At 33.0% G+C, this 11,086-nt stretch overlaps 2 protein-coding genes across 2 annotated transcripts; both read left to right on the top strand.

Moving 5' to 3' along the window:
* Window positions 1-4,827: 4,827 nt before the first annotated feature.
* On the top strand, window positions 4,828-7,372 carry LOC145136852 (uncharacterized). The gene is made up of 4 exons (XM_079070959.1): window positions 4,828-5,243; window positions 5,584-5,679; window positions 5,779-5,887; window positions 5,972-7,372. Exons 1-4 carry the CDS (start codon window positions 5,184-5,186, stop codon window positions 7,162-7,164), a joined length of 1,458 nt encoding a protein of 485 aa, XP_078927085.1. The 5' UTR covers window positions 4,828-5,183; the 3' UTR covers window positions 7,165-7,372.
* A 313-nt stretch (window positions 7,373-7,685) lies between these two features.
* Window positions 7,686-9,661, top strand: LOC145136853 (protein phosphatase inhibitor 2-like). Its single transcript, XM_079070960.1, has 5 exons — window positions 7,686-7,846; window positions 8,552-8,605; window positions 8,688-8,803; window positions 9,010-9,201; window positions 9,303-9,661. Exons 2-5 carry the CDS (start codon window positions 8,601-8,603, stop codon window positions 9,560-9,562), a joined length of 573 nt encoding a protein of 190 aa, XP_078927086.1. The 5' UTR covers window positions 7,686-7,846; window positions 8,552-8,600; the 3' UTR covers window positions 9,563-9,661.
* Window positions 9,662-11,086: the final 1,425 nt, after the last annotated feature.

Raw genomic sequence — 11,086 nt, 5'->3', positions numbered from 1 at the left:
TTTTCATTTCAAAATGAATGATGCGTGTGTTGTGTAGATTTTTAGATGTCTTTCTTTGTAAAAGGTGTCTGATTTTTGTTATAGACTTACTAGGTGTTCGTTTTTATTTTATTATTATTATTATTATTATTATTAGTTTTGCAAAAGCTCTTTTGATCTTTTATATAGTAGGAAAGACAAAAGCTCTTTTGATCTTTTATGCAGTAGGAAAGACATTCGGTTAAAAGACTTTAAAGGCTTTGCTTTTTTGAAGACAAAAGATATAAAAAAAAGTCATTATAATATTTTTTTTTGAAAAAAAAAAGCTTTTGATTTTGAAAAACCATTTTAAGCATAATATGATACTTTTTTTTTCCGACACCACCACCCACTCCTACCTCTGCCACCACTACCACCACTATTCTTTTTTTATGAAGACTTTAAAAAACAAATAATTTTTTTTATGAAGATTGAAGACATGGAAAAATATTTTTAGTCCCCATTTTATTCTACAGAAATGGAAAAAGATTGAAAACATTTTACCTGTTCCAAAACAAACACAACCTTATAATAACCAAATTTTGTAGATTGATTTCGGTTTTATGACAACACACAATAACATACCTAAGTTCTATAAGAATGGGATAAAAGAGGTAATGTGTGAATTGTTTTCATTGATGACCTCTGACATAAGAAAAGAAAAGTGTGAGTCTAGACTGGATGATCTCTTGCGTAAGCGTGTAATGAAGAATAAACAACGTTGTGTGACCAAAGAAAAAGAAAGTGGATGATCTCCTACATGTAATGAAGAATAAACAGTATTGTGTGACCAAATAAAAAAGAAAGCAAATACTAGCAATAAAGAAAGTAAAGAGAAGCATGATAAGAAGGTAAAGAAATGGATGGATACATAAATAATGAAAAAGAATACTAGCACATAAGTCATGAAGTAGATACTAGCAAAACAAGCTCAAACTATAAAATATAAACATTGAAAACTAACAATAAGTCACAAATGACACTAGCAAAACAAGCTTAAAGCAATAAAACTGAGTGGCAAACGCAAACAATAGAAAGGAAGCTAGACATATGCAATTAATAAACATAGAAAATGTTGTCAAATGAAACAATTGTTAATCAAAATCCATATAATATTGCAATTTTGCTGAATATTCCCTTTCATATAGGAGGAATCATTAGTTCATGATACAAAAAACACTAGGTTTTACTACAAAATATTTAGTTTATTATGCATTGAAAACAATAAATGCTTCAAAAAAAAAATACCAAAAAGAACTTAGAATACGATGAGAATGTTAATTTGTGCCCTAAAATATGACAAATTGGAGTAAACTAGAGGGATTCAACAATCTCGATTCCTACTCTAAGCATGCCAAAATTATTGTATTACTTATAAATATTTTTTTTATTAAGGTAATATCTTATATCTCCCATGTTCTATTATTTTTATGGCATTATTATATGAAATTAGTGGTGGTCAACTAAGGATAAGAGAAGGTCATTAAGGTAATTTTATAGCAATTGAGTCAAATTTGATTCTATACAATGTCTCTGTCTCCTTGTCCAACTGTTTATGTCTCTTCTGCTATAAATACATCACAATTTCAAGAACCCTTTTCATATTTCCTCAATCTTTACATAAAAATCGCATCTTTTGAAGAATGAAACGATTCTCAGTTCTTATTTTGATGATCTTGATCGCAAGTTTCCATTTTGGGAATTGCAGTATGATGACGGAAGTTGATCAAGAGACACACCAAAGATTGTTATCAAGAAAGTTTCTTTTTTCTTATAAGAGGCAACTAAGAACAAGTTCTTATCAATATCGTTTCAAGCAATTTCAGAGCAACAATGGCGGATCATTGAATGAATCTGAACAAACTGTTCCAGGTGGACCAAACCCACTTCATAATTGATGCGATTTTTGTGCAAAATTACATTCTTGTAATAGGATATAGAGTTAGCCACGTGTCAAAGTCTTATTCTTTTTTCTTTCTTATGAGACAATCCATGTATTATAGATATATAGATTACACAGGATGCGGAATTTAATGTATGAAACATCATATCGTATGAATCATAAAGGAATTTTGTTATCGTATTGTTTCAAATTCACAAGAAATCTGTTGGTTTTCAAGGAAATATGTAGAATCGTGAATGATCATTTCAAAGATAATATGAATTCATTGACTTTTGTAACAAGATAAATTAATTAGAAAGAAAAAAGGAATACAAAGACTTGGTTGGATGCATGCAAGTACGCAAAAAGGACATCTCATAATTCAATTTAGTCAAACGATTTGAATTCAAAGCCAGCTAATATAACCAAGAAATTTCATCTAAATAAAACACATAAAATGGGAAATCAAGATTTCCCATTTTTTTTTTTTTTTTAAAGTTTGAATTCGATTGCTAATTTGGAAAAAGAACGTGAATCGCAGGTTGATCACACTAGGCAGATGGTGATACTAAGATGACAGATGTATACGTTGACTTTGTAGTCAACGGACAATAATGTATATTATTATTATAGAAATTAAGTAAAAAGGAGGGGATCGGTTAGTGAAAATTCTTAACCTTTTCAAATTATATTATCTATTTAGACAAAATTACATAAATGGTACTTGTATTTAGCAAAACATACGGAGTTTGGTCCTTATAAGGAATTTTGTTGCAAATATGATCCTTAAGTTTGAAATTAACTACAAGAACCATTCGTGTAAGGGATTTCAAACATAGAGACCATCTCTGCAATAAATTCCACATAAGGACCAAACTTGGTACCTTTTTCGAAGAACAGAGACCATTTATGTAACTTTTCCATTTATTTATTTATTTGCCATTCTTAGCTAAGCCTGTTTTCAGAATCTAAAAATAGTTGCAGCCTGCAGTATGACATCAAGCTGCCGGCTGTACTTTGAAGGTTGACACTGTTCATCGGAAAGCTACAATAATGTTTGGATTCATCCACTTTTAACTTTTTCTTGTGTTTTCCTCATGGCATATTCGTAAATGTTCGTAAAAAAAGCTGAAAAAACGATTAGAAAAATATGAATTCTTTATATAAAAATTATATCTAAGAGTCCGACTATTCAAATTTTTAATAAATGGAATGAACGCATGCTCACCAAATGGCCTGCTTAAGTTCAAATTATAATTTTATGGATTAATTCCATGAATCATGAACACCATATTTTGTAAAATAAAGGTCAACTGTTAAAAAAGTCCAAGATAATGCCTTAGTTGATAAGCATGCTGAAAAGATGTGGTATTGAGGTCCTTTTAATGCTTAATTACACGTAAATTATAAAAGTCTACTCTTTATATTAAGACCAAAAATGCAAGATGTCATAAGAAGATAACATGTTAATTCTAGTAAGGTTGACCTTTTTATACCCAGATGAAATTTCCTTATAAATATAGACGTGTTTAACAACCTAAAGCCACAACTATATTTCGTAAATCTTCATCATCTTTTTCATCCCTTTTCCCTCAAAGATGAAGCTTCAAGTTTCTCGTTTTAGTTTTATATTAATCTTCTTTCTTTTAGTTGATATGTCGAGTTGCAGAAACATGGTTGACCGGTCAACAAACAGATTGAAGAATGAAGAAAGAATAAGAGCCAAGTTTGTTTCTACGTTTCAGCGACACTTTCACACAAAACCGGAGTTTAAGAATGAAGGCAATAGTGAAGATGCTTATTACAAAGTCTCTCATCGGCTTGTACCTGGTGGACCAAATCCGCTTCACAATTGATGATAAATCTTCTTGTGTTTATATATATGTAGAATTATTTGATTCTTTTTGGTATAATTTGTTTAGTAGAATTGAGATTTTGAATCGAAGTATTGATTGCCATTTGTATGTGTATTTTCATCAATGGAAGAAGTACTTTGTGACTCGCTTTCTGGTCTTTCAATACGTGTTCTGGATATTGGTAAACGGGTCGGAATAGGATATGGGTCGGGTCACTTTTATACCGATCTCTCTATAGGATTGGTTAAAGACGAAAAATAATGGAAAGAACCGAAAGTCAATTGGTGGGTCTTATGAGTTATGAGTTTTAAATAAATGGCATCTATTAAGTAGTTATTTAATGTTTAAACCTTTCAAAACCCCAAAAGTCCATTTCATTCTAGGAGGTACTCTAGGCTTTCATCTTTACATTTAAAGTTCACATTGTTTTGTTATAAATGGGAACCAAGTTCTTATCAAGCCTATTGAATTATTCAAGCTCTTTACTTACTTATGCTTATTCAATGTATGTATGTATGCGGGCTTCTTGATTTTTAATACAAAATGAATAATTGAGGATGAAAGTAAACTCCAATGTATATAAAGGTAGATGATATCATTATATCATGTCTAATTAGTACAAGACTCCTACATGTTACACTATCTAAAGATGGAGGCTCGATGAGATGATGACATGCGTGGTTGATCAGTCCTTGAGGTGTTAAATACAGACAATGTAGATGTATAAAGTCATTGATTTTTTCTAATAATAGATTCAATAATAGATTACAACATACATAGACTTGAATGAAATCATTTCTAGTGTATGACTCATACAAGCAACCATAGATTTAAGAATAGTCAAGTTTAAATTGTTATCTAGTCGAAATCGAGTCTTTACTTGAAAGAACCCTTCAAGCCATATCAAATTGAGATACATATCAATGCACATATTTCAAAGCATTTAACTTGAAGCAAATAACAACTATTTTGACTTTTAAACATCTTCATTTTCCTATATAGAGTCGTGTGAGTTTTATCAAAATAGCTTGTCTCAAAGAAAATACACCACAATATGCATCTTTAGAAGTTACCATAAAGACTTTTTCTTGAAATTATCCTAAAAAATCAAATTTTTTTAGTCAAATAAAGAGGCCACACACACAGCGAGAGTGACTGTGTCATCTCCTACACGTTTAACGTTTTGGAATGGAGTAGTGGGATTCACCTTTTCCCCAATTTGGTGACCCTCAAGGCCCTGTGTACACGTGTTTTCATATAGCCTCTCTTTGTCGCACTCTCGACCCTTTCATTATCTAACCTAAAAATCGATTATCCGAGTTTGTTCTCTTTAGGAGCGCAGCAAAAGGAGCTACCCCAATTCGATCGGTGGTCGTTTTTTTCAGTTTTCAGTTACAGATCGCTGGAGCACACCAGGTGTTTGTGAAATGTCGCCAGTGAAGTCGCCGCAGGAGCTCAGTACTCCGGATATTGCGAAAAAAGATAAGGTCAGCGAGTCTAATTAGGGTTCCGAACTTATCTTTTTCTTTGTCGGGCATAACCCATTATCAATCCAAGATCTTTAATCCCCTGTTCCGAAATCCCAAACCTTGTTCATAAAATTTAGGGTTTTTCTATTAACTAGTTACTCAAATGCAGTTTCTTAATTCTCTTAGCAAATCTTCGGGTTTAGATTAAGCAGTTTAGTTCCTCATATCAGTTTCTTAATCTTATTAGGGTTTCTATCCCAGACACCGCGTTGTAACATTTTGACTATTAATTCTGCGTGATTCTCAATCGCATGCTTGATTATTTTGAAATAAAGTTCTAATCTTTTCAAGAATCTAGCTTGTAGTTAAGAAGGGTGAAGAAGAAGAACTCCCTCCAGGGTGGAAGGTCGAAGTGAAAACACGAACAGGAGTAAACGGGATAAAAAAAGATCGGGTACTTTGATCCTAACTATCTTTCTATCTTTTTATCATTTAACAAAGGGACAAAACAGTAATTCTTTCATCACCATCTTTCTATCATCCATGCTTCCAGTACTACACAGATCCGGCCACCGGATACATATTCCGATCACTCGTAGATGTCCACCGCTATCTCAAAACCGGAGAAGTGGGTCCACGAGCAAAAAAACCCAAAATCACCGGTAAGAAATTTTCACCTTCAAATCGTTATTTTCACCACATCTGATACCTAAAACTTGTTTCTGATTTGTCACTTCAAAAATCAGATAAAAAAATCGTTGAACAAAGTGAATCAAAGGAACAAACGATTGTTTCTTCTAGTCCTTCGAGTGAAACTCCAAATAATAATAAGCGACCACTAGAAGATGAATCAGTGACAAGAAGCAAGTCTGAGTTACCTCAACGTGCTTCAAAAAGACTAGCCAGAGTCACCATTGATGCACCACCACCATCATCACCACCACCACCACCGCCAGAGCCTAAAACACGTAAGGCTACACGATTATCCAGCATCAAAACTGATGCACCGCCACCACCACCATCACAATCACAATCACCGCCAGTGCTTAAAACTAGACAAGCTAAACGACAAGCTGCAATGGAAATTGAAGCACCGGTAACAACACCACCACCACCACCACCGCCACTGCCGCCATCATCACCGCCAGAACCCAAAACCAGTCCTCAAGTTACCGCCAGACAGGCGGAGGAATCACAAACCCAGCCACCTGTTTCTTTGGCTATTTCAAAAGAGAAAGAGAAAGACAAGAAATCTGAACCACAAAAGATCAAAGACAATGATGGAATTGGAAATGCTGACATGGCATCCAAGCGTGTAGTAGCAACTGAGGAAAGTCTTGAAAAGGTTAAATCTAAAGCTGATGAGAATCAAAAACCACATACGGCATTACCTGACAAGCAACCAGTGGAATCGGAATCTGTGATTCCAATTCCGATTCCGATTCCAATGGCTGATTCCCATTCCCATTCCCATTCCCACCACAAGAAACAAGAATCACCTGTCACAAACACGAACCCGGGTCAAGAATCGTCTATAAACTTCTGTTTAAACGATTTTTGGACAGACCCATGTATCGAATTTGCTGTAAAAACACTCACAGGTGCAATTCCATTGGGGGAATTGAATAAAGTTGACAACTTTCCTCCATCATCATCACCATTAGAGGTCCCCATGGAAGAGCTTTGGACAGATCCATGTATTGAATTTGCTGTGAAAACTCTCACAGGTGCAATTCCTGTAGTAGAGGAAGATCAGAATCCTGGAAATGGAATTCAAGATTATTTACATCATCAACCTAAAACAGGGAATAATAATAAGAATAATAAGCAGTTGGATTCAGTTGGAAATGGTGGGTTACAAAAGTCGGGTAATATTGGTTTTCATCAAGTTAATGGGAATAGTAATAATGGGCAATGTTCAAGAGCCAGGTTCTTTTAGTAGGTAGGTGTTAAAGTGTTTGTAACTTTTTTTTTTTTTTTTTTTTTTTTTTTTAAAGTTAAAATGTGCAGGGTGTAGAATAGGTAGGATATGTTAGGTTTAAGGTATTTGGTGGTGTTTTTGTTGTTGTATGGAGTTTGTAGTCATTTTGAATTTTGTTGTAAAATGTACTTTCAGATGATAAATGGTTGATAATATCGTTAGAGAAGTCTTGCACCTCGTGTAAAATTCATATTCTAGAAGGGGCAAAGTGGGTAATCGTTAATAGAGAATATGGCATATTGTAAATATTATGTTGTTTGTTGTTTTTATCGTGTTTAATCGAGGTACGATAGTTTTGTCGGAAAAAAAAATGTTTTTTTTTCAGGAAAAAAATTGTGTTTCCGGGGGAAAAAAAATTTGTTTGTTACAAAAGAGTTGGAAAAATATGAGGGTGTCTAAAAAAATATGTTTAAAAAGAAAAACACGAGACTAGTGAAAATTGAAAAAAAGAAAAAAATCACAAAAATGGAGGGTTCGATTACGAGGTAGGACAAAAGTACGAAAGATGATTAAAATTGGAAAAACAAATATAAGGAAAAATCGGGCCAATTGTTCATCGTTATTGTGTATTTCGAGCAAAAAGCACCACCGGCAAGTGTTTCGCCGCCGGCTGAACGACGTAATCGTTCCATTTGCTTCGGTAAGCAAAGTTCCGACCGATGGCTTTTCATTTTGTATTCATTTCGCTTTGTTTGACCCAATCGATCCATACGCATTCCTCTTAATTTTCTCGATCATGTTTTTAGGGCAATAATCTATGTATTATGTTCGAGTTAGTGCTCCTTTGCTTCTGTATTTTTATCGTGTTTGCCTATATGGATGTAATTTCTAAGAACATGCGAATACATTAGGTTTTAAGCGATGGGTTTTGTTTATTTATGAATTTGAGAGGGATTAGTGCTTAATTCGGTGTCGCATTTCGTTCTGTTAAAATCCTTTCGGTTACACGAATTCAACTTAGGTTTCAATCGATTGTTTTTGTATCCATAATGCCAAAAGCTTCACAGGCATGACATAATAATGTTATTGTGAGATTGTGCTTCAAAGAAGGGAAATCGCATCTTGTGTAATTCATGTTTTTACGTATATCAAATTCGTGGTTATGTATACTCCCTCATTGGATAGGATTGCAACAACTGTTGAAAACAGTCATGGATAGCTGTATGATTTTGGAGGTTGTTCTTAATGCTTTAACGCATGCTATAGGCTGCTAATCTCCTGTTGCTTTCTATTAGCATTCAATGTGTAGCTTCTTTTCATATTTGTGCATCAGTTTTTAGTGATTTTTCATTCATTAGACCATGTATGACTCTGATTCAACTCTTAATTTCTAATGTACAATCAGATTACACAGCTACTTGTTACTTCTAGGTTTGAAGTGAAGAAGAGGAGATATGAGGTAACAATCTTCTAAGCATATGTTTGATTAACTGTTTCATGTGAAATTTTATAATTTGTTGTTTTCTGATTGTATTAAGCAGTAGGAAAGGTGTGAAATGGGATGAAGCAAATCTGGGGGAAATTGAAGCAAATAAACCTGTAAGGCAGAAAATCACTGAACCAAAGACTCCATATCATCCAATGCTTGATGTTGATGGTGAAATTCCATTTATACCCTCTTCATTTCCAATATATATGTATTGTCTTATTTTCAGCTTTAATCAATTTCATACAAAATCCTCTTAATCTTGCTCAAAATTTGATTTCAATCACCACTTATTAAATTGTATGCAATAATGAATTCAAAACATAAAAAATCGAATCCAAATAAATTAATATCAATTTATTAATTTTTTATTTCAGGATCTTTGTCTCCCAATATACGTAGGGATACTAGTTTTCTTGAAGGCGATGACAACACCATTCATGCAGAAGCAATTCAATCTGCATTGAATGACGTGGCATCTTCTAGTAGTAGTAGTAATAACAACCTCCAACGTGCCAGCTGGACATCATCAGAAGATGAAGCTGATTACATGGATCAAGATAACCAAGGTTTTATTTATTTATTTATTTATTTATATCATCTTCTATTAATTCCTTTTATGCCCATATGTGGAAAAAGACGTAAATGCCCTTGTCATTCTCGTGAACAGATTCTGAGACAGGGAGAGGAAAGGGGGGGTTTAAAGAACACAGGCGGGCCCACTATGATGAATTTCATAAAGTTAAGGAAATGCAACGGAAAGGTTCTTTCGATGACGTGTCGTCTGACGAGGATGGAGGAAATAGGAAGAAAACAAACGGGAAACGTGGGCTGTCCACGTCATCGTCCTCGCTGGCAACTGGTTTGGAGGATATTGACCTCAAAGATGCGGCTACAGATTTATCGCCTCCAAGGGGCTCTCACAATTGAATTCTATAACTCTCTCTATGCTCTTTAACTCTTAAGATACATATGACATTGATGATAAATAAGAAATTTTCAATGTGCATGTGTGTATTTTTTTAATAATACTTACAAATTTAAAAATTAAAAGTTTTATAATCAAATAATCCTACTTGTATGTGAGTTCAGAGAGATCTTTTAGGTCATGATCTGGATCAACTATTGAGATTATGAATTGTTTCCTTCACCAAAGAACATCATCAATTATTGAGGTAGTAACATTCATCTTTTTTATATTTTAATTAGTTTTAAATTTGTATTTTTGCTTTCATTTTATGATTATTAAACTGTTTTTTAATCATCAATATCTAATAGTGGTATGAAAGCCATTTTTAAAACAATAGATCATATTATTAAATTTGTTTTTGATTGTTTTTCTATTACGATCTTTGTCTTCTTTGAAATATTGAAAAAAAATTGATTGGATCATTATTTTTTTTGTAACGTTTTGATGATTTAAATGTTATTACTTTGAAAAGTATTAACATAATTATAATTCTACATGCATGAGATAACATCATAACAATGTGTTTGAATATGTGGTTTTTCTTGGTTGTTTTGATTTGCTAATATTGCTAGAGATGACACACAACTGGCGACAGCCGAAAGCAACCATCAACAATCTAGCAGCAGTACGACTGTGAAATAATAATAATAATAATAATAATAATAATAATAATCCTTTTTCCAAGAGTAAATTACACGAATGGTCCCTATGGTTTAGGGTAATTTGTACGTTTGGTCCCTAACTTATTTTTTTAACTCGGAAGGTCTCTACTGTTTGTTTTTGTTACATGCTTGGTCTCTGTCTTACCTAAAAAGACTATTTTGCCATTGATTTTTTAATTAATTAAAATAAACACAACCCCAAACCCACTCCCTCACCTTATCTTACCTACCACATCATTTTTCTCTATTTAAATAATAGTCTTTTTAGGTAAGACAATGACCAAACGCGTAACAAAAACAAATAGTATGGACCAAACGTGTAGCAAAAAGAAACAGTAGGGACCTTCTGAGTTAAAAAAATAAGTTAGGGACCAAGCGTGCAAATTACCCCAAACCATAGGGACCATTCGTGTAATTTACTCTTTTTCCAATCAATTTTAGAGACGATACAAATTATTTTGTTTTTTTGCATTGTGGTTGAATTGTTCATACTTTATTTTCAAATTGTTTCTTTATTGGTCAAGAAATAATTTTCTTTGGATCGGGTTTACACAACAAAAAATATTTTACTTGTTATTATTAAATGTGTGTGATGTTGCTTATTTGATTTTATTTTTTGTTTATGAAACAAATTAAATTGTAAAATAGGGTTTAAACTAAAATGTCTTATTTGAAACACAATCTAACGGTTTGAATTAAATCATATTGACAAATATACTTGTATGCATGCAATATATTGGCAACATAAAATTAATTTTGTAGATAGAGATTATACAAGCATTAATTAAACACACTAAGTTTAAACATTGTCATCAAACGAAC

This window comes from Lactuca virosa, chromosome 9, assembly GCF_052849685.1.
Source record: "Lactuca virosa cultivar CGN04683 chromosome 9, Lactuca_virosa_CGN04683_v6, whole genome shotgun sequence".
Lineage (NCBI taxonomy): Eukaryota > Viridiplantae > Streptophyta > Magnoliopsida > Asterales > Asteraceae > Lactuca > Lactuca virosa.
The sequence above is the reverse complement of the archived record's forward strand: the minus strand, read 5'-3'. Positions and strand labels throughout refer to the sequence as shown.

Bases quoted from the DNA above. Each gene is read 5' to 3' on its own strand.
- LOC145136853 (XM_079070960.1), top strand. The intron at 8,804-9,009 runs GTGAAATTCCAT...TTTTTATTTCAG, and splicing joins TCCAATGCTTGATGTTGATG to GATCTTTGTCTCCCAATATA. The intron at 9,202-9,302 runs GTTTTATTTATT...TCTCGTGAACAG, and splicing joins CATGGATCAAGATAACCAAG to ATTCTGAGACAGGGAGAGGA.
- LOC145136852 (XM_079070959.1), top strand. From the start codon at position 5,184: ATGTCGCCAGTGAAGTCGCCGCAGGAGCTCAGTACTCCGGATATTGCG. The intron at 5,244-5,583 runs GTCAGCGAGTCT...TCAAGAATCTAG, and splicing joins ATATTGCGAAAAAAGATAAG to CTTGTAGTTAAGAAGGGTGA. The intron at 5,888-5,971 runs GTAAGAAATTTT...TTCAAAAATCAG, and splicing joins AAAAAAACCCAAAATCACCG to ATAAAAAAATCGTTGAACAA.